We start from the raw sequence: 27498 nt of genomic DNA on the forward strand, positions 1-27498 counted from the left end.
CATTACATCAGTTTTCAGATTTATTTTGGACTGTAATGCAGGGAGTTTGTAACGAGGGATGCGAGGGTTGGAATGACCTTTAAGTTAGTTATTTACACTGATAGTGTGCCAAGGGAGTATGACATATAGGATTCTCAGGGGACTTGACAGAGTAGTTGCTGAGAGGTTTCTTCTTGTGGAAGAGTCGAGGACCAGAGGCCATAATCTCAAAGTAAGGGGTCTCCCATTTAAGACAGAGATGAGGAGGAATTTCTTCTCTTGGAGGGTAGTGAATCTATGGAATTCTTTACCACAGAGGGCTGTAGAGGCTGGCTCATTAAGTATGTTCAAGGCTGAGATAGACAGATTTTTAATCAGTAAGGGAATCAAGGTTATGGGGATATGGTGGGAAAGTGGAGTTGAGGATTATCGCATCAGATCAGAAATGATCTCACTGAACGGCAAAGCAGACTTGATGAGCCAAATAGCCTACTTCTGCTCCTATGTCTTATGGGAGTGGAAATATTGAATATTCAGTGACTGCAAATGGAAGAGATACACCCACAATCCAACCCCTACACAACTCAAGTCCGCAACCAGTACAACTGAGAAACTTTAATTTTCAAGGTAAGAACTTATTTTCTAAAATGCAAATTAGTTTTATTTCTCTCTTCCCCCTTCCCCAAGCTAGTGATAAAAGCTGGAATATAATTTTTAAGAAAAGAGGGTGCAAGTTAGAAAATCCTTCCAGAGAGCCTCATTCTGTCACAGGATCTGGTGGAGAACTGACCGTGGATATCATCAGCACAGATGCTGCCTGTGTGGGTTGCGGGTGCAATGAAAGACCAATATGGAGAGGAGCTCCCATCCCACAATAGTGGTGGCCTGGCTGATTTTTTGGCTTTTATTAAATGGAATTCATTCAAAAATGGCCGAGAGCGCATCTTGCTGAGGTGTCCTCAATTTCACAGAATCATAGAAACCCTACAGTGCAGAAGGAGGCCATTCGGCCCATCGAGTCTGCACCGACCACAATCCCACCCAGGCCCTACCCCCATATCCCTACATATTTACCCGCTAATCCCTCTAACCTACACATCTCAGGACACTAAGGGGCAATTTTAGCATGGCCAATCAACCTAACCCGCACATCTTTGGACTGTGGGAGGAAACCCACGCAGACACGAGGAGAATGTGCAAACTCCACACAGGCAGTGACCCAAGCCGGGAATCGAACCCAGGTCCCTGGAGCTGTGAAGCAGCAGTGCTAACCCACTGTGCTGCCATGCCGCCCGAATTTCTTTTTATTCATTTGTGGGACATGGCATCGCTGGCTGGCCAGCATTTGCTGCCTATCCTTAGCTGCCCTTGAACGGAGTGGCTTGCTAGGCTATTTCGGAGGGCAGTTGAGAGTCAACACATTGCTGTGGCTCTGGAGTCATATGTAGGCCGGACAAGGTAAGGGCGGCAGATTTCCTTCCCTAAAGGGCATTAGTGAACCAGATCGGTTTTTCCGACAATCAACAATGGTCTCATGGTCATCAGTAGATTCTTAATTCCAGATTTTTCTTATTGAATTCAAATTCCACCAGCTGCCGTGGCGGGATTCGAACCCGGGTCCCCAGAACATTAGCTGAGTTTCTGGATTAATAGTCTAGCGATAATACCACTCGGTCATCGCCTCTCCAAATTACTTACCTTGTACTGCAGCTGGATGCTTCTCTGAAATTGGAAGGCCTCCATGAAGCTTATCTGCTGTCCTTGATTGGACAGGAACCCTGTCTCCATGCTGACTAAGGACTTGCCCACCTGCAACTTGACTCAGATTTCCCACTGTGGGTGGGTTTCTCAGCCAAAAGCAAACCCAGCTCCTGTTTCCCACCTCATTGGTGAAAACTCAGCCCCAAACGTTTGATTTCTTAAGAATGTTGGACAGCCAGCAAATAAAATGCTCAACTGCTGTCACTCCAAATATCCAAAGTGTTACCTCTTTGCAGATACTTGTCTGCATTCAGGTGCAGGATGGCAGCGTGAATCTCTTCCAAACCAGGTCCAGCACAGCCAAGAGCAGCTGGAAACCACAGTTCCCCTTATTCGGCCCCTGGCTTAACAAGGCACATTATTAGACTTACCCCGGGTTCCGGAAAAAAAATTCAAACCTTTCAAAGAAGTGTTACTCCGAACCTAACTGCATTCTGGCACAGTTAACCCACCAGCGGCCTCAGCATTTGCTACAGGGAAATAAACACACGGAGACAGAGTGGTTAGCGCTGCTGCCTCACAGAGCGCCAGGGACCTGGGTTCAATTCCCAGCTTGGGTCACTGTCTGTGGGGAGTCTGCACGTTCTGCCCGGGTCTGTGTGGGTTTCCTCCGGGTGCTCCGGTTTCCTCCCACAGTCCGAAAGACGTGCTGGTTAGGGTGCATTGGCCATGCGAAATTCTCCCTCAGAGTATCCCGAACAGGCGCCGGAGCGTGGCGACTCGGGGATTTTCACACTAACTTCATTGCAGTGTTAATGCAAGCCTACTTGTGAAACTAATAGCTAAACACTGGAAAATGCACCAGAAATCAACCGGACTGGGACACCTGGGTGCAGATTTATGCTTTATCGGAGCTGTAGGGTTTTGGAGTCTGAGGCAATTGGAACTCGAGCTTAAAGCCACAAAGCAGTAGGTTCTCTATCTTTGAACACATGTATATATTTTTGTTAGTATTTCCACATCAGTGCTGGTGATGTGCCCGGTCAGTTCTCCACCAGATTCTGTGACAGAATCTCTGCACCAAAGTCCAGGGGTCGGACAGCCAATTATTTGTCCCCGTGAGGATAACAGCCAGGGACTCGGATCGAGCTGCGAGTAAAGTGAAACAGGTGTTCCCAAGTTCCCAGCTGGGATAACCAGTTCCCTTTGATCAAAAAACTTGTTGCCGCAAGTGGAGTTTCCAATTACATCTTAATTTAATCCCTCTGCACTTCAGTGGCTCAAACGTGACCGTCAAACCTGGCAGGTGGATAGAAATAATTACACACATACACGTGCTCTCTTTCTCTCTTCAAATCAAGTCTCTCTTCTCCACTTTGTTCCCATTTCCAATCTGCTCCTCTTTTCTCAGTCAAAAGTCTTTCCTACTCAATCTCCCTCTGAAGACTAGAAGACTCTGGCTGATGCTCACAAGCTAAAGCTGAGAGAGCAAATATATGTTGCTATGGATGGAGGTTGGTGGCAGCAAGCGAGGGAGAAAGAAGATGATCTTTACAGGGGTTGTCGTCAAAGGGGCTTATTTATTTCTTTCAAGCTGGTGCCCACTGTTGAGAAATGTTGGTGCTGTGCAATGGAATGTGAAGGCCTCAATTTCATGCTGATCTCTGGGACTGTACTAAATTTTTAATGCCACACTGGGGAAGGTGATTCTTATGCAACCAACTGCCAGAAAATGGGGAAGCAGAACAAGCCAAAAGACTAACATTTAAAGTCACACCCACTGGTTGCTTGTAGCTCACCCCATAAAATTGTTGAGTGGGCCTCAAAACTGGCGGCCAGTCTTTCTGCTTGAAGCAGCTATGTGGAGGGTTGCCAACTCTGGAGGTTTCATCGCATGACCTTCTGCCTCGAGGTGCCCCATCCCCCGCACTCTTGCTATTGGTAGCCCAACAATAGCAGGCAACAGAAGCACTGGCGCAGTGGTATTGTCAATACACTAGCAACTCAGGGTAACGCCCTGGGGACCTGGATTCGAATCCCACTGCAGCAAGTGATGAACTCAATTAGAAAGTCTGCTGATGACCCTAAAAATATTGTAGAGCAGCACAGTGGTTAGCACTGCTGTGACTGCATGGACTTCCTCTGGGTGCTCCGGTTTCCTCCCACAGTCCAAAGATGTGTAGGTTAGGTGGACTGGTCATGCTAAATTGGCCCTTAGTGTCAGGGGATTAGCAGGGTAACTACATGAGGTTATGGGATATGGCCTGAGTGGGATTGTCGTCAGTGCAGGCTCGATGGGCCAAATGGCCTCCTCCTGTCGTGTCAGGATTCTATGATTCATTGCAGATTAAAGCTTCATCGAAGTAGTGGGGTTTTGGAGTCCGAGGCAATTGGAACTCTAGTTTAAAGCCACAAAGCAAGAGGTCTCTATCTTTGAACGCATGTATATATTTTTGTTAGTATTTCCTTTGCCTTGTACCCACTGTGCCTTGAACCTAGAGTCCAACACATGTGCTGGTTAGGTGCATTGGCCATGCTAAATTTTCCCTCAGTGTACAGGCGCCGGAGTGTGGCGAGACCTGACCACTGATTCTTTCACTGCTGTAATTGGGAGTTCAATTGCTTTATCTGGCACCTGCCCAATTCCTCCGCTCCTCTCCCCTCCCCCCACCCACGATGAAAAATAGAGCAATGATTTAATGTTGTTGTAACTACCCTTTCCTCTAACCCCTGTTCTCCCCCCACCAGTGGAGCCAGAGCCTTCAGTGGCCATCTACTCCAGAACTCTCTTGCCGAAAAGGCGGCGAAAACAGAATCTTTGAACATCTTTAAGGCAGGGGCAGATACATTCTTGGTAAGCAAGGCGGTGATAGGCTATCAGGATGCAGATTCGAGATATCTTTCAGATCAGTCATTATCTTATTAAATGGCAGAGCAGGCTCAAAGGGCTGAATGGCCTACTCCTGCTCCTTGTTTGGATGCCCCATGCATCACAAAGTGAACGGGCGGCACGGTGGCACAGTGGTTAGCACTGCTGCCTCACAGCGCCAGGGACCCGGTTTCGATTCCCAGCTTGGGTCACTGTCTATGTGGAGTTTGCACGTTCTCCCCATGTCTGCATGGGTTTCTTCCCACAGTCTGAAAGGCGTGCTGGTTAGGTGCATTGACCCGAACAGGCGACTAAAGGAATTTCACAGTAACTTCATTGCAGTGTTAATGTAAGCCTTACTTGTGACTAATAAATAAAACTTTACTTTAAAAGAAATAAGTTCTGCAAAGAGTTTATACAACCCAATGTACAACTCAACAGCGTAACCTGCCCCTTTTAAAACAATCTGCTGAGGCAGAGGTGACTAATGCACTAGTTCTCATGGCGTTTGCCATTTGCTGTTTAGTTCCCAGTTGGTTCAAACCTGCCAAAACAAGGCGATGTCTTGCAGTCTAGTCAAGATCCCAGTAATTGGGAATCCACACAAAATAACCACCAGAACGACAAACAAAGGATTAAGAAGCGTCATGTTTAATAACTTGATTATAGGAATCCAATGATTTTAGTCTGTAACTGGGCTGAAATACGATTGAAAGATTAGGCATTTAAGGTTGCGTGCTTGAATAAGCTCTTTTATTTTATCAATTGGTACTTTATATCTGGAGGAAACATCATTGAAATGGATGTGCAGCAAGTCAGAACAACATGTCTGCCAAACAAAAATATCCTAAACGAGATCAGCACGGAGCAAAAACTTGGTGGCGCTGAGTGGAGACAAAAGCCAATAAAGTCAAACCCAGCCTAATAAATGTCTGGTTCACCCTCTGCTACGTGTTGTATCAGCTTGGAGAAAATCCCTCATCATCCAGAGAGGAGGATATCAGTGGTGCTAAGTGATTGAGCGCATGCTGGAGACCACCAGAGTGTGTTAAACTTATGATAGACATAGAACAGTACAGCACAGAACAGGCCCTTCGGCCCACGGTGTTGTGCTGAGCTTTATCTGAAACCAAGATCAAGCTATCCCACTCCCTATCATCCTGGTGTGCTCCAACTGCCTATCCAATAACCGCTTAAATGTTCCTAAAGTGTCTGACTCCACTATCACTGCAGGCAGTCCATTCCACACCCCAACCACTCTCTGCGTAAAGAACCTACCTCTGATATCCTTCCTGTATCTCCCACCATCAACCCTATAGTTATGCCCCCTTGTCCACCGCCCATCCACACGAGGAAATAGTCTCTGAACGTTCACTCTATCTATCCCCTTCATCATTTTATAAACCTCTATTAAGTCTCCCCTCAGCCTCCTCCGCTCCAGAGAGAACAGCCCTAGCTCCCTCAACCTTTCCTCATAAGACCTACCCTCCAAACCAGGCAGCATCCTAAATCTCCTCTGCACTCTTTCCAGCGCTTCCACATCCTTCTTATAGTCAGGTGACCAGAACTGCACACAATATTCCAAATGTGGTCTCACCAAGGTCCTGTACAGTTGCAGCATAACCCCACGGCTCTTAAACTCCAACCCCCTGTTAATAAAAGCTAACACACTATAGGCCGCCTTCACAGCTCTATCCACTTGAGTGGCAACTTTTAGAGATCTGTGGATATGGACCCCAAGATCTCTCTGTTCCTCCACATTCTTCAGAACCCTACCTTTGACCCTGTAATCCACATTTAAATTTGTCCTACCAAAATTAATCACCTCACATTTATCAGGGTTAAACTCCATTTGCCATTTTTCAGCCCAGCTTTGCATCCTATCTATGTCTCTTTGCAGCCAACAACAGCCCTCCACCTCATCCACTACTCCACCAATCTTGGTGTCATCAGCAAATTTACTGATCCACCCTTCAGCCCCCTCCTCCAAGTCATTAATAAAAATCACAAAGAGCAGAGGACCAAGCACTGATCCCTGTGGCACTCCGCTAGCAACCTGCCTCCAATCCGAAAATTTTCCATCCACCACCACCCTCTGTCTTCGATCAGACAGCCAGTCACCTATCCAATCGGCCAACTTTCCCTCTATCCCACACCTCCTCACTTTCATCATAAGCCGACCATGGGGGACCTTATCAAACGCCTTACTAAAATCCATGTATATGACATCAACTGCCCTACCTTCATCAACACACTTAGTTACCTCCTCAAAAAATTCTATCAAATTTGTGAGGCACGACTCGCCCTTCACGAATCCGTGCTGACTATCCCGGATTAATCCGCATCTTTCTAAATGGTCGTAAATCCCATCCCTAAGGATCTTTTCCATCAATTTACCAACCACCGAAGTAAGACTAACCGGTCTATAATTATCAGGGTCATTTCTATTCCCTTTCTTAAACAGAGGAACAACATTCGCCATTCTCCAGTCCTCTGGCACTATCCCCGTGGACAGCGAGGACCCAAAGATCAAAGCCAAAGGCTCTGCAATCTCATCCCTTGCCTCCCAAAGAATCCTAGGATACATTTCATCATGTAGGAACCTCAGTCCAAAAGCTTGATACCCACGGTTTATGCCATCATATTTTTTCCTTTCTTAAATGGATTGGTTCCGTCTTTCATGCTCAATCAAAATTCCATTGCGTTAAGATTACCTTTTGCAGACTTTAGCACTCCTTACCAGTTGGCTAATTTTAGGTCACTCTTCCTGACTCACTGTCCAACTCAAGTATGCAACATGGGGCGGCATGGTGGCACAGTGGTTAGCACTGCTGCCTCACAGCGCAAGGGACCCGGATTCAATTCCGGCCTTGGGTGACTGTCTGTGTGGAGTTTGCACGTTCTCCCAGTGTTTCCCCAGGGTGCTCCGCTTTCCTCCCACAGTCCAAAGATGTGCAAGTTAGGTTGATTGGCCACGCTTGCCCCTAAGTGTCAGGGGAATTAGAAGGGCAGGCGCGTGGGGGTTATAGGGATGGGGGTTGGGTGAGATTGTCATCGGTGCAGGCTCGATGGGCCGAATGGCTACGATTCTATGGCCACCATAAATGTGCAGACTCACTGCAAATTAAGCTAGTGCAAGATCAATGAAAGAAACATCAAACAGCCCCTCAACGATGCTGAAAAGACCACGTTCTCAATGAAAGAGAGTTTGATAAACCTTCTGCTGTTTACTTTTGTGCGCGCCTTGGGAAAAGGTTGTGGTAGACATTTGTGAGATTGTTAAGATGGTAACGCAAGATGATTGGTGGGAAAGTATTCTGTGATTAGTTCTAAAAACTAAACATGGATCATTGTGAAGTGTTTTAAACTGTCTCAACTTTCCAAGAGCCAATTGAAAAGGTCCCGACAATTTGTTTTCTTCTACAGCCACATGTGAAGTGTTCTATATATAAGATATTTACTATATTAATGCAAGTTAACGAAGGCAATGTTCTAAATCAAGTTGACTGCATAGGAATTATTCACATCAATGAGCAATGTGTTTGGCTTTCCTCTCAAGAGATTGACAGATACTCTTACAATGACAATATCCACAGAGGGCGAGATATTTATCAGTGTTTAACAGCATCAATACATGACATAATGATGTAATTCATATTATTGTTTCCACTTGTGGGAGAGTCTAGGACCAGATGCATAATCTCAGGGTAAAGTGTTGCCCATTTAAGACAAAGATGAGGAGGAATTTCTTCGCTCAGAGGGAAGTGAATTTGTGGAATTCTTTACCTCAGAGGGCCGTAGAGACTGGGTCATTAAGTATGTTCAAGGCTGAGATAGACAGATTTTTAATCAATAAAGGCTTCAAGGGTTATGGGGGTATGAGGCAGGGAAGTGGAGTTGAGAATTATCATCTCAGATCGGTCATGATCTCACTGAATGGCAGAGTAGACTCGAGGGGCCGAGTGGCCTACTTCTGCCTCTATGTCTCATGGTTTTATATGATGAAGAAAACAGCACTGTGTTACTGACAGCAACACAAAGTGCTTCCATGTCCCACATAAATTAAAGAGGCATCCTTTGATAATCCCACATGACGCACTGAAATGCCTGGCTGTACAACAGAAAAATTACGAGGGAACAGAAGATGAAGTTGTACCAAACCATGATAAAAGTCAGTGGTTAGGCCTCAGCTATTGCATGCAATTCTGGGGCACCACATTTTGGGAAAGTTGTCAAGAACTTAGGGGAGAGAAAGAGAGAGAGAGAGAGAGAGAGAGAGAGAGAGAGAGAGAGCAAGCGAGAGAGGGTGCGAGAGTGTGGAGGATATTTGCTGAGGTGATGCCAGGGATGAGTGACTCCAGATATGAAACTGGAGAAGCAGAAATTGTTCTCCTTTAAGCACACAGGGGCTTTCAGGAAGATTTAACAGGGGTACCCAAAATTAAGTGGGGTTCTGCTGGAATAAATAATGAGAAACTGTTTCCACCAGCGAGAGAGCTGGTAAACGAAGGACACCGATTTAAGATAATTGGCAAAAGAGCCAGAGAGGACATGAGTTTTTAAGCACTGAGTCATTACGATCTGGAATGGACTGGTGAACGGGTGATGGAAGCAGATTCACTAATAACTTTCCAAATGAAAATTGGATAAACAAAAAGGTGAAAAGGAAAACATGCAGGGATATGCGGAAAGAGTGGAGACCATTTAGACAAATCCCTCAAAAGCTGACACAGGTATGACTGGTCGAATGGCCTCCTTCTGTGCTGTAGCATTGAGAGATAATAACTTTACAGAATCCCTACAGTGCAGAAGGAGGCCATTCAGCCCATTGAGTTTGCACCGACTCTCCGACAGAGCATCTTTCCCAGGCCCCCACCCCCCTATTCCTATAATCCCACAGAGTTACCCTGTTAATCCCCCTAATCTACACATTTTGGGATACTAAGGGGCAAATTTAGCATGGCCAATCCACCAAATCTGCACATCTCTGGACACCAAGGGGCAATTTACCATGACCAATTCACCGAACCTGCACACCTTTGGACTGTGGGAGGAAACCAGAGCACCCAGAGGAAATCCACGCAGACACGGGAGAAGGTGCAAACTCCACACAGCCAGTCACCCAAGGAGGCTGGAATTGAACCCAGGTCCCTGCTGCTGTGAGGCAGCAGTGCTAACCACTGCGCCACCATGCTGCCCTCTTTAGACAGCTTAGGTCACTGAATTTTGGATTGACACAAACCATGTCCCGGGAATCAGGAATTAAGTGTGGTCGAATTCTATTGGGCAACATCTGAGTCTCAAGACTGTTTCACATTCCCATCAACATCAGGACATCTGCATCCATTCTTTATGGTTGTATCACTGCTTGGTATGGCTCCTGCTCTGCCCAAGACCGCAAGGAACTACAAAAGATCATGAATGTAGCCCAATCCATCATGCAAACCAGCCTCCCATCCATTGACTCTGTCTACACTTCCCGCTGCCTCGGCAAAGCAGCCAGCATAATTAAGGACCCCACGCACCCTGGCCATTCTCTCTTCCACCTTCTTCCGTCGGGAAAAAGATACAAAAGTCTGAGGTCGCGTACCAATCGACTCAAGAACAGCTTCTTCCCTGCTGCTGTCAGACTTTTGAATGGACCTACCTTGCATTAAGTTGATCTTTCTCTACACCCTAGCTATGACTATAACCCTACATTCTGCTCTGCTCGTTTCCTTCTCTATGAACGGTATGCTTTGTCTGTATAGCGCAAGAAACAATATTTTTCATTGTATGTTAATACATGTGATAATAATAAATAAATCAAAATCATTGAAAACTCCATAGCTGATCATTGGGCCAATTGGGATGTTTTTTTTAAAACCTCAATTTTGACCCATTCTTAACCTTTCTGACCACACTTTCAGCCTCCTTCCTCCAAAGAAAAATCTCTTCCTTCCCATTTCCTGCTCGGTTTCGTTGTCTTGCTGGTAAAACATCTTGAGAGATATTTAATTATACAAAAGTATTCATAGGCTAATGGTAGCAAAAAGCTAATGAGATCAGTAACACGATGTACATCCTGCAGGATAGCACAGATCCATGTCAGTCTAGGCAGGAACACATTCTCTCTCAATTCATCAATGCACTTGCAAAGTGAACAGATCCCTATTCATTGGACTCCATAAGCTCTCACACAGAGCATGCTCTGATAGAGACCATGTACAGTATGGTGTTCAGGTCTGGGGTCTGTATCTCAAGAAGCATATAAATGCACCTGGAATGGTGGAGGGGAATTTGGGGGCACAGTACAGATGCACAAGAATAAGTCCTGGGTTAAAGAGGGATTAGATCAGGGGAGGTTGGTTGCACAGACTAGCCCTATGTTCTTGAGTATCAGAAAGTCTAGAAGTGATCTACTGGGAGTGTTCAAAATGATTAAAGGATTTGATAGGGTAGATGGAGAGGAACTATTTCCTCTGATGGGGGTATCCAAAACAAGGAATCATAATCTAAAATGACACATAGCGGGGTAGTGATAGGAAGGGGTGTGTAAATCTGGAACTCTCTCCCGCAACAAGTTGTTGAGGATGAGTGTCATTTGAAAATATTTTAGACAAGGAAATTAGAAGTTACAGAACCAAGCCAGTAGATGGACTTAAGATATGATTAGCCATGATCTAATCAAATGGCAAACAGGCTAGAGGGGCCTGTTTAAAAAAAAATGTTCCAGGTTCAGCAACAGATTGAAAGCATCTTGCTCAAGTCTATCTGATTAACTTTCCCAACATTAAGTCGCCTTCTTTTCCAAAGGATTCTTGGTGTGTGGAAACAATATCTCGGTTGATGGAAACATAGAAGATGGAGCAAGAGGAGGCCACTTGGCCCTTCAAGCCTGCTCCGCCATTCATCACGATCATGGCTGATAGTCCCAACTCAATAGCCTAATCCTGTTTTCTCCCCATGACCTTTGATCCCATTCGCCCCAAGTGCCATATCCAGCCGCCTCTTGGATACATTAACGTTTTGGCATCAACTACTTCCTGTGGTAATGAAATAGAAAAATATCTTCTGGGAAGAGGAGAAGATGCCTACACCCAACGGGGATATATTTCGATGTCCTGTACCTGATAGAGTTTGATGATGTGTGGGTGATCCAGAAGTTTCATGATCTGCACCTCTCTGTAGATCTTCTCCAAGTTCACAGCGTCCAGTTGAGACTTGTCGATGATTTTTATTGCAACCTGATGCCCCAATTTGAAAGAGAAAAAGGAAAATGTGAAACATGCACAAGGTTCTCCTGCTAGTGTCTCAAATCCTCAAAAATGCTGCCATCACTGTCACACTTATACAAAACAAAATTTTGAATGCCATAAAAATTGGCACAAATCACGCAGCTCATCAGCAGGTTTGTTTTAAATTTTTATCAACTTTAAAAGGGAAGTCAGAAAATGCAGGAAGCGGAGGAAGTTGGTCGGTTTTCGATAAGGGTTAGGCAGGCTAGCTGCTTCAGATTGTGACCTTTCATCAGAACTCACACTGCGGGTGACACGGTGGCACAGTGGTTAGAACTGCTGCTTCACAGTGCCAGGGATCCAGGTTCGATCCCTGGCTCACTGTCTGTGTGGAGTTTGCACGTTCTCCCCATGTCTGCATGGGTTTCCTCTGGGTGCTCCGGTTTCCTCCCACATTCTGAAAGACGTGCTGGTTAGGTGCACTAACCTGAACAAGCGCTGGACTGTAGCGACTAGGGAAATTTCACAGTAAATTCATTGTTAATGTGAGCCTTACTTGTGACACTAAAATAAACTTTAACTAATCTTTTTAAGATTAAGTAGAGTTAAAGTTTATTCGTGTCTTTTAGTGTCTATCTAATCAGATAGACTTGAGCAAGATGCTTTCAATCTGTTGCTGAACCTGGAACATTTTGTTTTAAACAGGTCCCTCTAGCCTGTTTGCCATTTGATTAGATCATGGCTAATCACTATCTTAATTCCATCTACTGGCTTGGTTCTGTAACTTCTAATTTCCTTGTCTAAAATGTTTCAAACGACACTCATCCTCAAGTAAGGCTTACACTGCAATGAAGTTACTGTGAAATTCCCCTAGTCGCCACACTCCGGCGTTTGTTCGGGGTCAATGCACCCTAACCAGCATGTCTTTCAGAATGTGGGAGGAAACCGGAGCACCCGGAGGAAACCCACGCGGACAACATGCAAACTCCATACACAGACAGTGACCCAAGCCGGGAATCGAACCCGGGCCCCTGGCGCTGTGAAGCAGCAGGTGCTAACCACTGGGCTACCTTGCCGCCCTCTCTCTCCCTCCCTCTCTTTTCCAGATGGCCACTACCCCGTTAAAGCATTCCCTGCCATTTGCCATTTTTAATTTCAGATTTCTAACGTTCACGGGCTCCTTTTTGTTGCCGCTCGAAAGGGAACATTTCTTTCAGACTCTTTTCTCCCCCCAATCTGTGCCATTTACTGACAATTTGTGAGACATGAGCGAGATCAATGGAAATGAAATGCTTTATGTAAGCCAGCTGTGGAGACTGGAACTGCTGGAGATCTGCTCAGCACTCACTGGTACAGTGTTAGGACACACACTGGTACAGTTAATGAACAGCAACAGGTCTGAATCATTTACCAGCTCAATTTTCAATAATGTACCAGAGTGCAGATCATTTTGGAAGGCTAGAGCAGAACAAAAGACAATGATGAAAGGCCATTTACTGTAAGCTGCATAACTGAGGAAAGGCAAGTCTAAATTATTTTTTTTTTAAAGCATAGCTTTAATTAGTTGCCTGGCCCTTTCTCTGACGCTTGACAAAGTAAGTGACACAAGTAATTCTTGCAACAGAAATAAAAGAGTGTAGCGGAGGGACAATTCTGCAAAAGGAAATCTACATGAAAATGATCCATCACAGTGTAAATGGACTGAGGCAAACACTCAGGAGTGAAGCCAGAAATGTTATGGATAGTGCCAATCGTCTAATCCTGCTGGATTACTTTTAGACGATTTTGCAAATGAGAATTAAGTGCGAGTCTTGAACTGGAGCAACACTGTTGTTTGGAATGTGCAATGACATCATTCGGAGTCCATTTTCCCTCTCATGGTCCCCATCTGTACTCACTAGTGAAGTAATCTCCATAAAATATGAACCACATTTCACGAACATGATGTTGCCATGTGCGCTCCCAGCAGGCTTGCCAGGCAGGTTGAATAATGAGCGCTGGGCACGACACTCACGTCTCAACCAATGCCTTTACACCTTTCACGCTCCTGCGCCAGGCAATCCCTCTCACACTCACAACTCAAGCAACAATGTCATCAGGTGAGTGGAGAGGTAGGTTTCACAAACATGGCATATATAGACAAAGACACAATTACAAGATAATTATCTTGCAATTGAGTCCTTGTCTATATATGCCGTGTTTGTGAAACCTACCTCTCCCCTCCCCTGACAAAAGAGCAGCGCTCCGAAAGCTCGTGATTCCAAATAAACCTGTTGGACTTTAACCTGGCATTGTGAGACTTCTTACTGTGCCCCACCCCAGCATCTCCACATCAACAATATTATTGTGCTCTCTCTCACACCAAATGCAGACAGATATCTCCTGGTGTTTGAGTGCTGATCACAGAGCGAGGGTCGCTCTAGGCACTATGAGCAGCACCAAGGTAAGTGAATGGAAATTCTTCCCGGTGGGTGACTCCAATGTAAATCATGTTCTTAAAAAAAAACACATGATTGGATAAAATAAAAGGCATGAGAAAAATAGTCGGGGAGGCAAATTTAACCAAACTGCCCACAGGGACAGTGTCCTAATGGACAGGACCGGAGGTCAGAGAATTCGGGCTGTGATATTGCAGCCACACTCAAATTCATGCTCTCACCCATTCGGGCTCTTTTCTGGGAATGCAGCCTCACTGAACTTCCCTCAAATCCTTCACAAATGCAATTTGCAGTGCAGTCACTACAGGAATTCCCATTCGTTAAAAAGCAGTTTCTGACTGCGAGACACTAACCCAAACTCAACAACAGCAACCCAGGGAAGCCCATAAAACGGGGAAGAAAAACAACCAGGGCCAACGAATGACATCATTCAGTTCAAGATAAGCTACCTGACTTATCTACAAAGCGGAGTGTTTTAATATCCCTACCAAAGCCATTCATTCATTTTCAGCCGATTCCCACAACGGGCGGTTTCTATAATGGTTGGAAGACTTAAAGTCCAGCCCATTGATGTGGCACCGTGCAAGTAAATTAACCTCGAGGAAGAGAAAGAAAGAAGACCGCTCATGACGACTGGATGTTCCAAAGTGCTTTACACAGCCAATGATTTGAATTGTAGTCATTGTTATAATGTGAGAAATGTATCAGCCACCTTGCACTCAGCAAACTCCCCTAAAACAGCAATGTGGTAACGACCAGATAGGCTGATGAGGGATATATACTGACCACGACACCGGGGTAGACACTCCTGCCCTTTCTCGAAATAGTTCCAAGGGATCTTTTACATCCACCTGATGGTGCCTCAATATAACATGTCATAGAGTAGAATCTTAGGAATCCCTACAGTGCAGAAGAAAGCCATAAGACCAGAAGACATAGGAGCAGAATTAGGCCTCATGGCCCATCGAGTCTACTCTGCCATTCAATCATGGCTGATTTTCTTTCTCATCCCCATAACCCCTGATCCCCTTATTAATCAAGAACCTACCTATCTCTGTCTTAAAGACAATCAATGACCTGGCCTCCACAGCCTTCTGCGGCAAAGAGTTCTACAGTTTCACCACTCTCTGGCTGAAGAAATTCCTCCTCATGTCTGTTTTAAAAGGGTTGTCCCTTTAGCCGGTGGTTGTGCCCTTTGGCCCATTGAGCCCACACCGACAATAATCCCACCCAGGGACCTATCCCCATAACCCCACATATTTACCCTGCTAATCCCAAGGGGCAATTTAGTATGGCCAATCAACCTAACCCACTCATCTTTGGGAGGAAACAGGAGCACCTGGAGGATACCCATGCAGACATGGAAGAGAACATGCAAACTCCACACAGACAGTAACCCGAGGCTGGAATTGAACCTGGGTTCCTGGCTCTGTGGGGCAGCAGTGCTAACCACTGTGCCACCGTATTGCCCCCTCATCTGAAAGACAGACCCCTGATAGTGTAGCACTCTCATGGTGCTGTACCGGAGTGTCAGCATAGATTTTTATGCTCAAATTCTGAAGAGGGACTTGAGCCCACAACCTTCTGACTCAGAGGCGAGAGAGTGTGACACAGCTGTCACTTGCAAAAGATTAATTAATTGAAAATATTTTTAATTAAATAGAACCCTTCATTTTGAAGCAACAGAATTTGCGTCAAAATATTTGGCCGCCCCTTTTGAACGCTGAGCTAAGGTGGATGGCGTTCTGTATTAGCCATGGTGACTACATATTTTCACTATGGAATTTTGCATACTGGCTGCACTCGGAACTTTCCGGTGTCCTACAGAGTAACACAGTTGGCTTCTACACAATACAAATACATTGCATGGAAAAAGGGACTTGTTAATATCTAGGACAGGAATCTGCTAAGGGAAGATAGCTGGCATCTCCAATTTCAAGTATTCAGCCTTCATGTCAACAGCCCTGGAATCATTTGGAGCAGCAGTAACAAGAAAGCCTGCACTTTCCACTCACTAGACTTTATAGATTCATACAGTATAAAAAGCTGGCTATTTGGCCCATCATGCCTATGCTAGCTCTTTGAAAGAACTATTCAATTAAGATTTGTGATTCATCTTACTATACAGAATGGTGAGGATATTAATGGGTATACATTGAGAACTCTGCGAGGGAGGTTAGTGTCTCTTTGCAACTTAATTAGTCTCAACGCAAGATTTAGGCTCCATTTTCACTATGGCCAGAATTTTACCCCCCCCCCCCCCCCCCCCAGAATCGGAGCGGACAAGGGGCGGAACATGGAAAGGTCCGTTGACCTCGGGCAGGATTTTACGGTTTCGGGACGAGCGAGGCCGGGAAATCCCGCCTATATGTAAGTAAAATGTTTTGAACTATGATGGTGGGGAGGGTGACAGAAGGGGCAGGGGAAGGCAGAACAAGGGGACATAACCTTAAAATTAGAGCTAGGTCATTCAGGGCTGAATGGCCTACTCCTGTCCCTACAAACCTTAGTACGGTTGGGGTATTAGGTAGGCAACAATGTCAGCCATCCAGGGTCAGAAATATCCCAGCAAACAGCCAAGGGATAAATCAACAGTTGGGCTGTTTTTGACTGATGGAGGAATCATGCCTAAGGCACTGGAATCACCATAATATTGAGGTGGCCTGTGACTCTGGTTTCGAACTACTTTGCGCATTAGTTTTGATGGAAGTTTATTGAGCTGTACATGTTAACTCTGTTTCCTTCTCCACGTATGCTGTCAGACCTGCTAAGCCTCTGCAGTCTTTTTTTCTCATTTTCATTTTAGATTTCCAGCATCCACAGTATCTCGCTTTGCTCTTAGAAACATAGATAATAGAATTGAGAGTTGGCCATTCAGCCCTTCGAACCTGCTCCGCCATTCATTTTGATCATTGCTGATCATCACATTCATTATCCTGATCCTATCTCCCCCCCAATATCCCTTGATCCCTTTAGCACCAAGAGCTATATCTAATTTCTTCTCGAAATCATACAACATTGTGGCCTCAACTACTTTGTGGTAGTGAATTCCACACATTCACCACCCTCCAGGTGAAGGAATTTCTCCTCACCTCAGTCCCAAAAGGTTTACCTCTTATCCTCAAACTATGACCCCTAGTTCTGGACTCCCCCACCATCAGGAACATTCTATCTGAATCTACCCTGTCTAATCCTGTTAGAATTTTACAAGTCTCTATGAGCTTCTCTCTCACTTTTCTAAAGTCCAATGAATATGATCCTAACCTCTTTTATCTGATTCTTGGGCTCCTTGAACCCACTCCACATCACAACTTAGTCATGCTTCCTCCCACGCAATGCTCCCCTCCAAGTCACACACCGTCCTGACTTGGAACAATATCACTGTTCCTTCACTGTCGTTGGGGCAAAATCCTGGAGCTTCCTTCCTAACAGCACTGTGGGTGTACGTACACCACATGGACTGCTGCGGTTCAAGATGGCAGGTAAGTGGAGCTGAGTCCACGAAATGATCAGCCATGATCTTATTGAATGGCAGAGCAGGCTCGAAGGGCCAGATGGCCTACTCCTGCTTCTAGTTCTTATGTTCTTATGGCAGCTCACCACCACCTTTTCAGGGCCATTAGGCACGGGCAATAAATATTAGCCTAGCCGGCGATGCCTACATCCTGTGAAAGAGTAAGAATATCTGTCTTATATATCCTTATGTGGCTCAATGTTAAATTTTTTTTATTAATGCTCCAGTTACTATATAAAGGTCTTATATAAAGGTAAGTTGTTGCTTTCCAGAGACTGGCTGTTCAATACTTGCAACCTACTCTTTGGTTTCAGGGGTTACTTCCAGGATCCAGTGGTCCCAGCAATGAGCTGCACTGAAGGGTACGGGCCTCACTCGAGCGAGACCGGAAATTCCCATCCGAGGTCAACGGATGTCTCTGTTTTCAGCTCCTTGGATCCCATGGTGGGTGAGGTGGTAGAGTTCCAGCGTACATTTCCTGTCCTTTAAAATGATGGGGAGGACCAGACCAGGAAGCTGTTCTCCACCTCAACCTTGATCGGTTAGTGACTGGAAATGTCTAGCTTGGGCGTTGATGTAGCATTCTGCAGTATCAGTGAACCCCTTTGACTGAATGCATGGACAACGTTGGTCCTCAAAAGAGTCGAGGTGGACTCAATGGGCTGAATGGCCTCCTTCTGTGCTGTCCTATTCTATAATTCTATGAAAGAGCGAGGAATTTCAGAGCAACACTTTGGGTGGAATCTTCATGCCGGCAGGATTATCTGGTCCCGTTGTAGTGAAGGGAGATTTGTCTGGGTTCCAAATTTTCCATCCTTGCCTGCAGTGACAGGCAGCGAGGGCGTGAACAGCCGTCAAGATCATTACATCACCTCATTCATTACAACACAATTTTATAGTCTCATGTTTCGGAGACTTTAAAGCTCTGGAGTTATGATAATCTAGATAGGAATACGTTGGCACAGTGATTAGCACTGCTGCCTCACAGTGCTCAAGATCCGGTTTCTCTAACCGCAAGTTTGCACATTCTCCATGTGTCTGCGTGGGTTTCCTCCGGGTGCTCCGGTTTCCTCCCACACTCCAAAAGATGTGCGGGTTGGGTTGATTGGCCATGCTAAATTTCCCCTTAGTGTCAGGGGGATTAGCAAGGTAAACACATGGGGTTATGGGAATAGGTTTTGGGTGGGATTGTTGTCGGTGCAGGTTCGATGGACTGAATGGCCTCCTTCTGCACTGTGGGAATTCTATGAACACAAGGGAGACAAGTGCTGATAGAGTTAGACGGAGTGGAAGAGGCTCATGAGGATTCAACATCCAGCACAGGCCAGTTGGACCAAATGGCCTGTTCCTGCACCTAATTCCATGAAGTGTGAAAAGAACACACTATATCTGTTTTTTAATATAGATGTACAGGCCAGTCCTGAGAATCTTACATGAAGATTTCTCAATAGTGTGGGGCAAGGACTATTTTTTTCATTATTCGGCCTGCTGAGTCCAGTTACTGTAGCACTTTAAATTTGTGCATTGCGAGTCAGCTGAATGATTCATCCTTGACACAACGTTAACTCTGCCAGACCTACAAATGTCATCGAACCTCAGTAACTGTGAGGACTAATCAGCGATTAGCAAGAGCCGTGAGTCACCACTTGGTTGAGTCACGAGGTTTCAGCTAAAAACCCTGAGCTACTGTAACTTGCCCTGAGCAAAAGCCAGGAGGAGAAAACTCTAATTCTAACTGAACTAATTAAGTTCTAATTGAAGTCAAGTATCAATCTGGCTTTCTACGGTACCATTTTTTTTTTAAAAAACCCATTTCATTCAGGATGAAATGAGGTGCGTTCTCTCTGGCAATGATATGCATCAGCGAAGCAGGGCTCGGAACGGACATAAAAAGGGCACAGCTGTCATTGGCACACTTTTGTTTGGTTAAGAACAATGCTGCGACACAGACCACATTGAATTATGTCGCTCATGTGTGGCCTTGTGATATGGGTCATCTGGGTCCCTTGCCAAAGAAAATATGACAATTATTTTTTTTTTACATGAAGGCACAGAAGCCATAGCTCAGTTGGCAGCACTCTCGACGCGGAGTCTGAAAAACTCAGGCTGCCACTCCCACTGCAGCTACCGAGGGAGTGCTGCACCATCAGAGATGCTGGCCGGAACTTTCCAGCCGTTTCACACTGGTGGGATCTTCCAGCGCACCCTCCCCGCCGGGGCGAGGTGTGCATTCAATGGGAAACCCCGTTGACAACGGCGGGACCAGAAGATCCCACGGTGGCAAGCACTGCTGCCTCACAGCGCCAGGGACCCGGGTTCCATTCCGGCCTCGGGTCACTGTCGAGTTTGCACGTTCTCCCCGTGTCTGTGTGGGTTTCCTCCGGGTGCTCCGGTTTCCTCCCACAGACCAAAGGTGTGCGGGTTAGATTGATTGGCCATGTTAAATTGCCCTTTAGTATCAGGGGGATTAGCAGGGTAAATACATGGGGTTATGGGAATAGGGCCTGGGTGGGATTGTGGTCAGTGCAGACTCGATGGGCCGAATGGCCTCCTTCTGCACTGTTGGGATTCTATGAATCTGCCACCGGGCAATGGCAGGCTACTTCCTGCTGCCGCAAAATGCATAGTGGGTTGTGCGGTGAATCCTCCTCCCACCTTGCTATTTTTCAAATGAAACTTTAAATGGCCGCCCCGTTGTTGTGTGTGGTTCAGTAAGAAGTTTTGAGTTTTATATAGTTAAGTGTTTATTAATTGCTCATAATTCTGTATTTATGTAGGGTCTAAGCTAGGACCAACTCTGTGCTTGCCTCTACACACATCTCTGTCCAGCCCGAGATTGTCAGGTGTTCCTCCAGTACACCACAGTGTGGGCAGCAGTGTGCCCACTCCCACATGAACCCTTTCTATGTCTGACTATTATACAATACCCATCACCCTTTCAGGTGGACATAACTAATCCCATAGCATTATTCCGAGGATTATTCCCCTGATGTCCTGGTCAATATTTATCCCCCACCCGACATCACTAAAAGCAGATTACCTGGTCATTAATTTCTAATGGACCTGGATGCACGTAAATAAGCCGCTGTGTTTCCTCCATTGCAACGGTGAGTACATTTCAGAAGTACGTCATTGGCGGTAAAGTACTTTGGGCATCCTGAGATTGCGAAAATTGCTATATAAATGCAAATTCTCTCTTTTCACATTGACAATGAATGAATTACCAGGATGTGCCTCTAGTTGAAGTAGCAATTACAGCGCTGAGGGCTCAGGGTGACTTTAAATAACCCAGAAAGATTCTGCACTCCTCTCAAAATACACAGAATCTATTTTCTTCAGCACACAGTTTGGATTTTGATGCGATTTCAATTCTCAATCTCTTCCAATCTTCAGCATCATTACCGTTGTAGCTTTTAAACTAAAACAGCAAGCTGATACAACGTCAAAATCTCAAGGGCAATGAGGGATGGGCAATAAATGCTGAGCTTTCCAACAATTCCCACAACACCACGAACGAATACAAATTAAAGGAAAAACGCTGTGCCAGGGTGGTTGGAAACAGGGTTGGTGTGAAAATCCAATACACAGTTTGATCCCAGCCTTGGAGGAGATCATTCAGGGAGTCACAAGGAAAAAAGGAAACTGCTTCCTTGTGGTGGTGTGAAAATCTGTCTTGGGTTTTAATTTTGGAAACACTGCGTTAAATGGAATGCTGCAGCATGGAAACAGATATTCGACCCTCTTGGTTAAGAAAGAGGAGCAGTCCCCAACATATCTCCTGCTGAGGCCAGTCGCTGAGGCACTCAAAGAACAAAGAAGAACAAAGAACAGTACAGCACAGGAAACAGGCCCTTCGGCCCTCCAAGCCTGTGCCGCTCCTTGGTCCAACTAGACCAATCGTTTGTATCCCTCCATTCCCAGGCTGCTCATGTGACTATCCAGGTAAGTCTTAAACGATGTCAGCGTGCCTGCCTCCACCACCCTACTTGGCAGCGCATTCCAGGCCCCCACCACCCTCTGTGTAAAAAACGTCCCTCTGATGTCTGAGTTATACTTCGCCCCTCTCAGCTTGAGCCCGTGACCCCTCGTGATCGTCACCTCCGACCTGGGAAAAAGCTTCCCACTGTTCACCCTATCTATACCCTTCATAATCTTGTATACCTCTATTAGATCTCCCCTCATTCTCCGTCTTTCCAAGGAGAACAACCCCAGTCTACCCAATCTCTCCTCATAGCTAAGACCCTCCATACCAGGCAACATCCTGGTAAACCTTCTCTGCACTCTCTCCAATGCCTCCACGTCCTTCTGGTAGTGCGGCGACCAGAACTGGACGCAGTACTCCAAATGTGGCCTAACCAGCGTTCTATACAGCTGCATCATCAGACTCCAGCTTTTATACTCAATGCTCAGAAAAGGTATATTGACCTTGATGAAAGTGCAGCACAGTCAGTCATCACCAGAATTACAATACGGCTTAAAAGGCTTGTATTCCCTTAAGTATAAAAAATTGAGGGACTATTTTAATTGAGGCATTTAAAATGTCAATGGGTAGTAACAGAGAAACTATTTTTTTTCTGATCAGGAAATTCAAAAACGAGGAGGCACTAGCGGGATTGCACCCTGAATGGCAGAACGTGTGGCGGAGATGGAGGTGGCCCATCGTTGGTGCAATCAGAAGTCAAATGGGGCTTCCTTCCCCATGCCCAACCCCCCTTCCCACCCCCTTAGAACAGTACAGTACAGCACAGAACAGGCCCTTCGGCCCACGATGTTGTGCCCTTCCCCGCCCCACCCATCCCTCCCCCCATCTAACCCCCCCCCAAACCCCCCCCCACCATCTACCCCCCAAGCCCCCCCCCCCCCCTCCCCCACCACGGCAGGAAACCTGTGGCGGGGGTTTGCTGCCAGCAGGATTATATCCTGTGATAGGGATCCTAGACAAGCCGCCTTCCCAAACTTCTTTCTTAATATCCTCACCCCAGTCCTATTCCTAACACTTTCCCTCCTGTTCTATTTTAAAGCGGGTCAGCTAGATTCAACTGGTATCACCAAGATAGAAGCAAAATACAGCGGATGCTGGAATCGGAAACATAAACCGAAAAATGCTGGAAAACCCAGCAAGTCTGACAGCATCTGTGGGGAGAGAGTAGAGCCAACGTTTTGAGTCTGGATGACCCTTTGTCAAGTATCACTCTTGCCTCCCAGGCAGAGAGCCAAATGCTCAAGACACACTGTGGAACTTAAGCACAATATTTAGGCTGATACTTTAGTGCAGCGACAGACAAGGGGCAGAATTCTCCCAAGCAATTTCTCAGTGCCATTATGGCAAGAACAACGGAGTGATCAACGTCAGTCTTTCAGGCATGCACCGTAATCTGGGGAGGGGGGTGCAGAGTGCTCGGGAACTGTTGCGCAAGGGCTCCCTAATCACACAGTGCAATGGGAGACCACCCCTCCCCTCCCCCACCCCAAAAAAGGTATTGCTTTGTCAGAGGTGATGTCCTTGAGATCAAATACTAAAAGCAATGCTCAGCTCCCCATTCTGGTGGTTCAGGGTGCAAGCACCACAGGATCTTCACGATCAGAAGAGCTGGGGAGTTTTGCTGGTGACTAGACAAACATTCCTTCTCAAGGCTTATGGGGAGGAGGCAGGAGAATGGGGGATGAGAATCATATCAGTCATGATTGAATGGCAGGGCAGACTCGATGAACCGAATGACCTCATAATGCTCCTATCTCTTATAGTCTTGCTCCTCCCTCAGACAGCAGCACTGAAATCTAGGTAACTGCTCATTCACCCAATTCGATGTTGGCTAGGAAATAGGATACAAGAATGACTACGCTTCAAAAAAAGAGTATTTTAAAAAAAGGTAGTGAAGCGCTTTGAACAATCAGGGTGATACAAAAGAGTGGAATTTTCCCGTCCCGCCGCCACGGGAATCGAAATGGGGGTGGGGTTTGACCATGGCAAGCTCAGTTGACCTCAGGCGGGACTTTATGGTTTTGGGACGAACAGGGCCATAAAATCCCACCCAAGGTGTTCTACAAGGACGTGGATTATCTGGGAACCTACATATAATGATGTATACCCAGCAGTCAGAGGATTGGAGGTGGAGGATGGAGAGAGTTTAATCCTTACTAAACTCTAAGCCAAATTAATGCATCGTCCATTTTTCTCAGCATTTTCAGAATCTAGGTCAGGGGGTTAATCCCCCCATTCTGCAATCCTGGGAAATCACACACACGTATGCAGGTGCACACACGCACACACGCACACACGCACACGTGCGCAGGTGCACAAAAACACACACACATTTCAGACAATGAAGAAAGCCCCTTAAAATCTATTTCCCCATGGACAAAGTCCCACTTCAGGATCACACTTTTAAAAAAGAACAGGCCCCATTTCTCCTCTCCACAGATTCTGTTGCAGAGTTTCTCATCACAATTCATTACCTCAAGTTCATTAGTCAACTTTATTTATCACTTCTGAACTCTCAAGTGCATTGATGTCATTATCAAAGCTGGACCTAGAACTGCAAACAATATTCCAAATCTGTCCTTAATGGTGTTGTCAAGGTCAGAACATTTTTTTTTCAACTTATCGTCAAATGTCCTTCGTATGCTTCCAGATTACGATATAGCCTTGTTGATAAGAAGTTTTGTGTCGATTGTAAACTTCCACTGGACAGCCAGCACTCAGTTTCCTTTCTACCCATGCAGCAGGAGGCTTTTAACAAAAAAAGCACACGCATTTCAGCATTCCTCATGTAAAAGGTTTCTTTAGCCAAGGAATAGGAAGGCACCAAGTGGAAAGGAAAGGATTTGGGGGAGGGAACGAGTGCAGATTGCATGGTCAAAGAGCCAGGCGTTTTAACAAGGCTTTCAAAGGCACACAGGCAAGACAAGACAACGTGGTTTAGGAGGAGTGTTTCAGAGGGGTGGTCACGAAAGTTGAAGGATTAATCCAGAATGATTAAACAGTGGACAAGTAGTAAGCTGAACTCAGAGAAAATGGAGAGTTGGAGCTAAAATATCTGCCGGTAGCTTGGGCCGAGACCATGGAATCATCTGGAAATGAGGAGGATTTTCACTGATGGAGAATTACAGAAGAGTTATGGGGTTTGGTAGGAGGAGGAAGAACAAATGAACATTAGTTCCAGGGTACCTGATATTTGTGAAGGAGTGGATTGATCAGAGCTCATTTGGGAGACCAAAAATTTTATTTTTGAAGGCTGGAGCAAAAGGGCTTCCTACTCTCCTTTGTGCTGTTCAGTTTATTGAAGTGGCAGCTCTAACTTTTCATTCCTCCTCCTTCAGGTATCATATGCCAACAGGGCATTGGCAACCATGGACTTCCACTGGATTTGTCCATGATCATGTTTGGTAAAGTACTTGCTTTCTGTAGTATGGCTTACAGGAACCTCTCCCACTTTTACCACCTGCCATCAGGTGCACTGGAAAGGATTTACAGCCCGATAATAATACTGTGTGGCCATGTTATGAACACACCTTCCATGGCCATCAAGTCCTGAAAGTGGATTTGAACCCCGAGTTTCCAGCCCAGAGGTAGGGATGCTACCACTGTACAACAAGGTCTCCCAAGCTTTTATCAGCATCCCTCAAGTTACATGATTACGTTCACAGAATTAAAACTGTTTCTTTCAAGACAAGCCTGAGAATGACCATAACCTATTTTAAATTATGCTGAAAGCTGCCCCCATGTTATCAAAATTGCTTCCCTATTTCAACATGCTCAAAGTCAATCAGGACCTTTGAAAGAGATTTCAGATTAATATTTCTAGTAAGGTAGAAGTACTTAAGATTTCAGGACAGGAATAGGAGGGGCTCGGGAGTTCGTTAAAATAAAGAGATGAACAGGTGGTGAGGGAGAGGAATCCACGATGGAATAATTAAACATGGACTCTGGATATTCTGCTGTTGAAACCCTCCGGATATTTGCTTCGACCGAATTTTAAGTGATTTACATTGCACGGCATTGGGGTGGCACGGGTGGCACAGTGGTTAGCACTGCTGCCTCACAGCGCCAGGGACCCGGGTTCGATTCCCGGCTTGGGTCACTTGTCTTGTGTGGAATTTGCACATTCTCCCAGTGTCTGCGTGGGTTTCCGCCGGGTGCTCTGGAGGAAAGCCGTGCTGGTTAGGGTGCATTGACCCAAACAGGCGCCAGAGTGTGGCGACTCGGGGAATTTCACAGTAATGTCATTGCAGTGTTAATGCAAGTCTTGTGACTAATAATAAATAAACTTTTTAAAAAAGCACAATATCAAATGCTTCGTAAAGCAAGGAGGATGAAAAATTGAATATCTCCTCCCAAAAGCAGGGATCACATGAAAAGTGTTCACAGCCAGTAGTCTTTCTGCTATCCCCAGCTACAAATAGGTCACAAAGAGAATAATTTTGGTTAAAACTAAACTTGAATAGGTTTCCGCAAACAGCCGGAACACATCGGCCCAAATCACATCGGGCTAGAGATTAAATCAAAGAAAGGTTCTCTTAAGATACAGCCCTAATGCAGAGAGAGTGTTCAAACCCTGGGAAAACCTCAACTCCCTGGACACAGAATAAATTATATTCGCTGAAACCAAAAGCCAGTTTTTCTTTCCCCCCCACTCTTTCCTTTCCTTTCCTAGGACATGAAATCAACGGAATAGAAATCGCCATCAAATGGCTACTTTCCAGGACCATATTCCCAAAAACGAGAGCTGCCGTTTACAGGACACGTCCCGGCATTCAACATTCCCAGAGCTGTGAACACCAGAGAATTGTCAGCAGTATTGACTATCATTGGCAGGAATGGCACATTGGAAATGTGTTTAGATACACTCACCGAGCTGTTTATTTTTTTAAAGGAGCGATATATACATCAAAACAAGACACATTCTTAAACCACGAGTTTAAAAATGGTTGTTGGTCTTAATGAGTCTGTTTGGCATGTCTGTCCGCACCCCAGGGACCCCATTACACTTGTAATGCATTCCTTCAGCAACACAATCTAATTGTAAAACTCTTCTAGGATCTATTCCAGCGAGATGCAATACATTATTTCCTTTTCTATATAAAAATAAGAGTCGAGAGGGGAAAAAAAAATTCAAAAGACTCATTCATGGTTTTGAAAGTAAATCCGGAAATCTCTGCATCTCTATGGTAACATCAACTGACTTTTTCCCCCCCCCATTAAATGCATTATTCGCACAAAGATCTGGATATTGTATCCCGCATGTAGCGACTTGCAATCTTCATTCAGAGAGCTCATCAAATGAAGAATTCGATACATGTCAGGGGTAGCACAAGATTAAAAGGCAGCAATACAGCTGCAAATGATCATTACTCTGAAGTATCTATACTTTAAAGCCCAGTTTTCGTCCTGCCCTCCACGCAAGGACTTTGCAGAAGAAAAAATAAGATGCGTAATTCTTGCTTTGCACCAAGTAGTTTATTTATTAGTGTCACAAGTAGGCTTACATTAACACTGCAATGAAGTTACTGTGAAAAATTCCCTATTTGTCACACTCCGGCACCTGTTCGGGTACACTGAGGGAGAATTTAGCAATGCCAATGCATCTAATCAGCAAGTCTTTCAACCTGTGGGAGGAAACCAGAGCAGCCGGAGGAAACACAGACACAGGAAGAACGTGGCGACGTTACACAGACAAGAGACCCAAGACGGGAATCGAACCCGGGTCCCTGGCGCTGTGAAACAGCAGTGCTAACCACTGTGCCACCCGTAAAGTAAACCTGAAAGGGCCAATTCCTACA

General features: G+C 45.6%; 1 protein-coding gene across 1 annotated transcript in view; it reads right to left on the bottom strand.

Annotated features, from left to right (window-relative positions):
- sik2a (salt-inducible kinase 2a) overlaps nt 1-27498 on the bottom strand; it is a 170613-nt gene that overhangs the window by 116145 nt on the left and 26970 nt on the right. The window contains exon 2 of the mRNA XM_078198965.1: nt 11659-11775. Within this exon, the coding sequence (XP_078055091.1) occupies nt 11659-11775 (117 nt within the window). The remainder of the gene's footprint in view (nt 1-11658; nt 11776-27498) is intronic.

This window comes from Mustelus asterias, chromosome 27 (assembly GCF_964213995.1).
Source record: "Mustelus asterias chromosome 27, sMusAst1.hap1.1, whole genome shotgun sequence".
Lineage (NCBI taxonomy): Eukaryota > Metazoa > Chordata > Chondrichthyes > Carcharhiniformes > Triakidae > Mustelus > Mustelus asterias.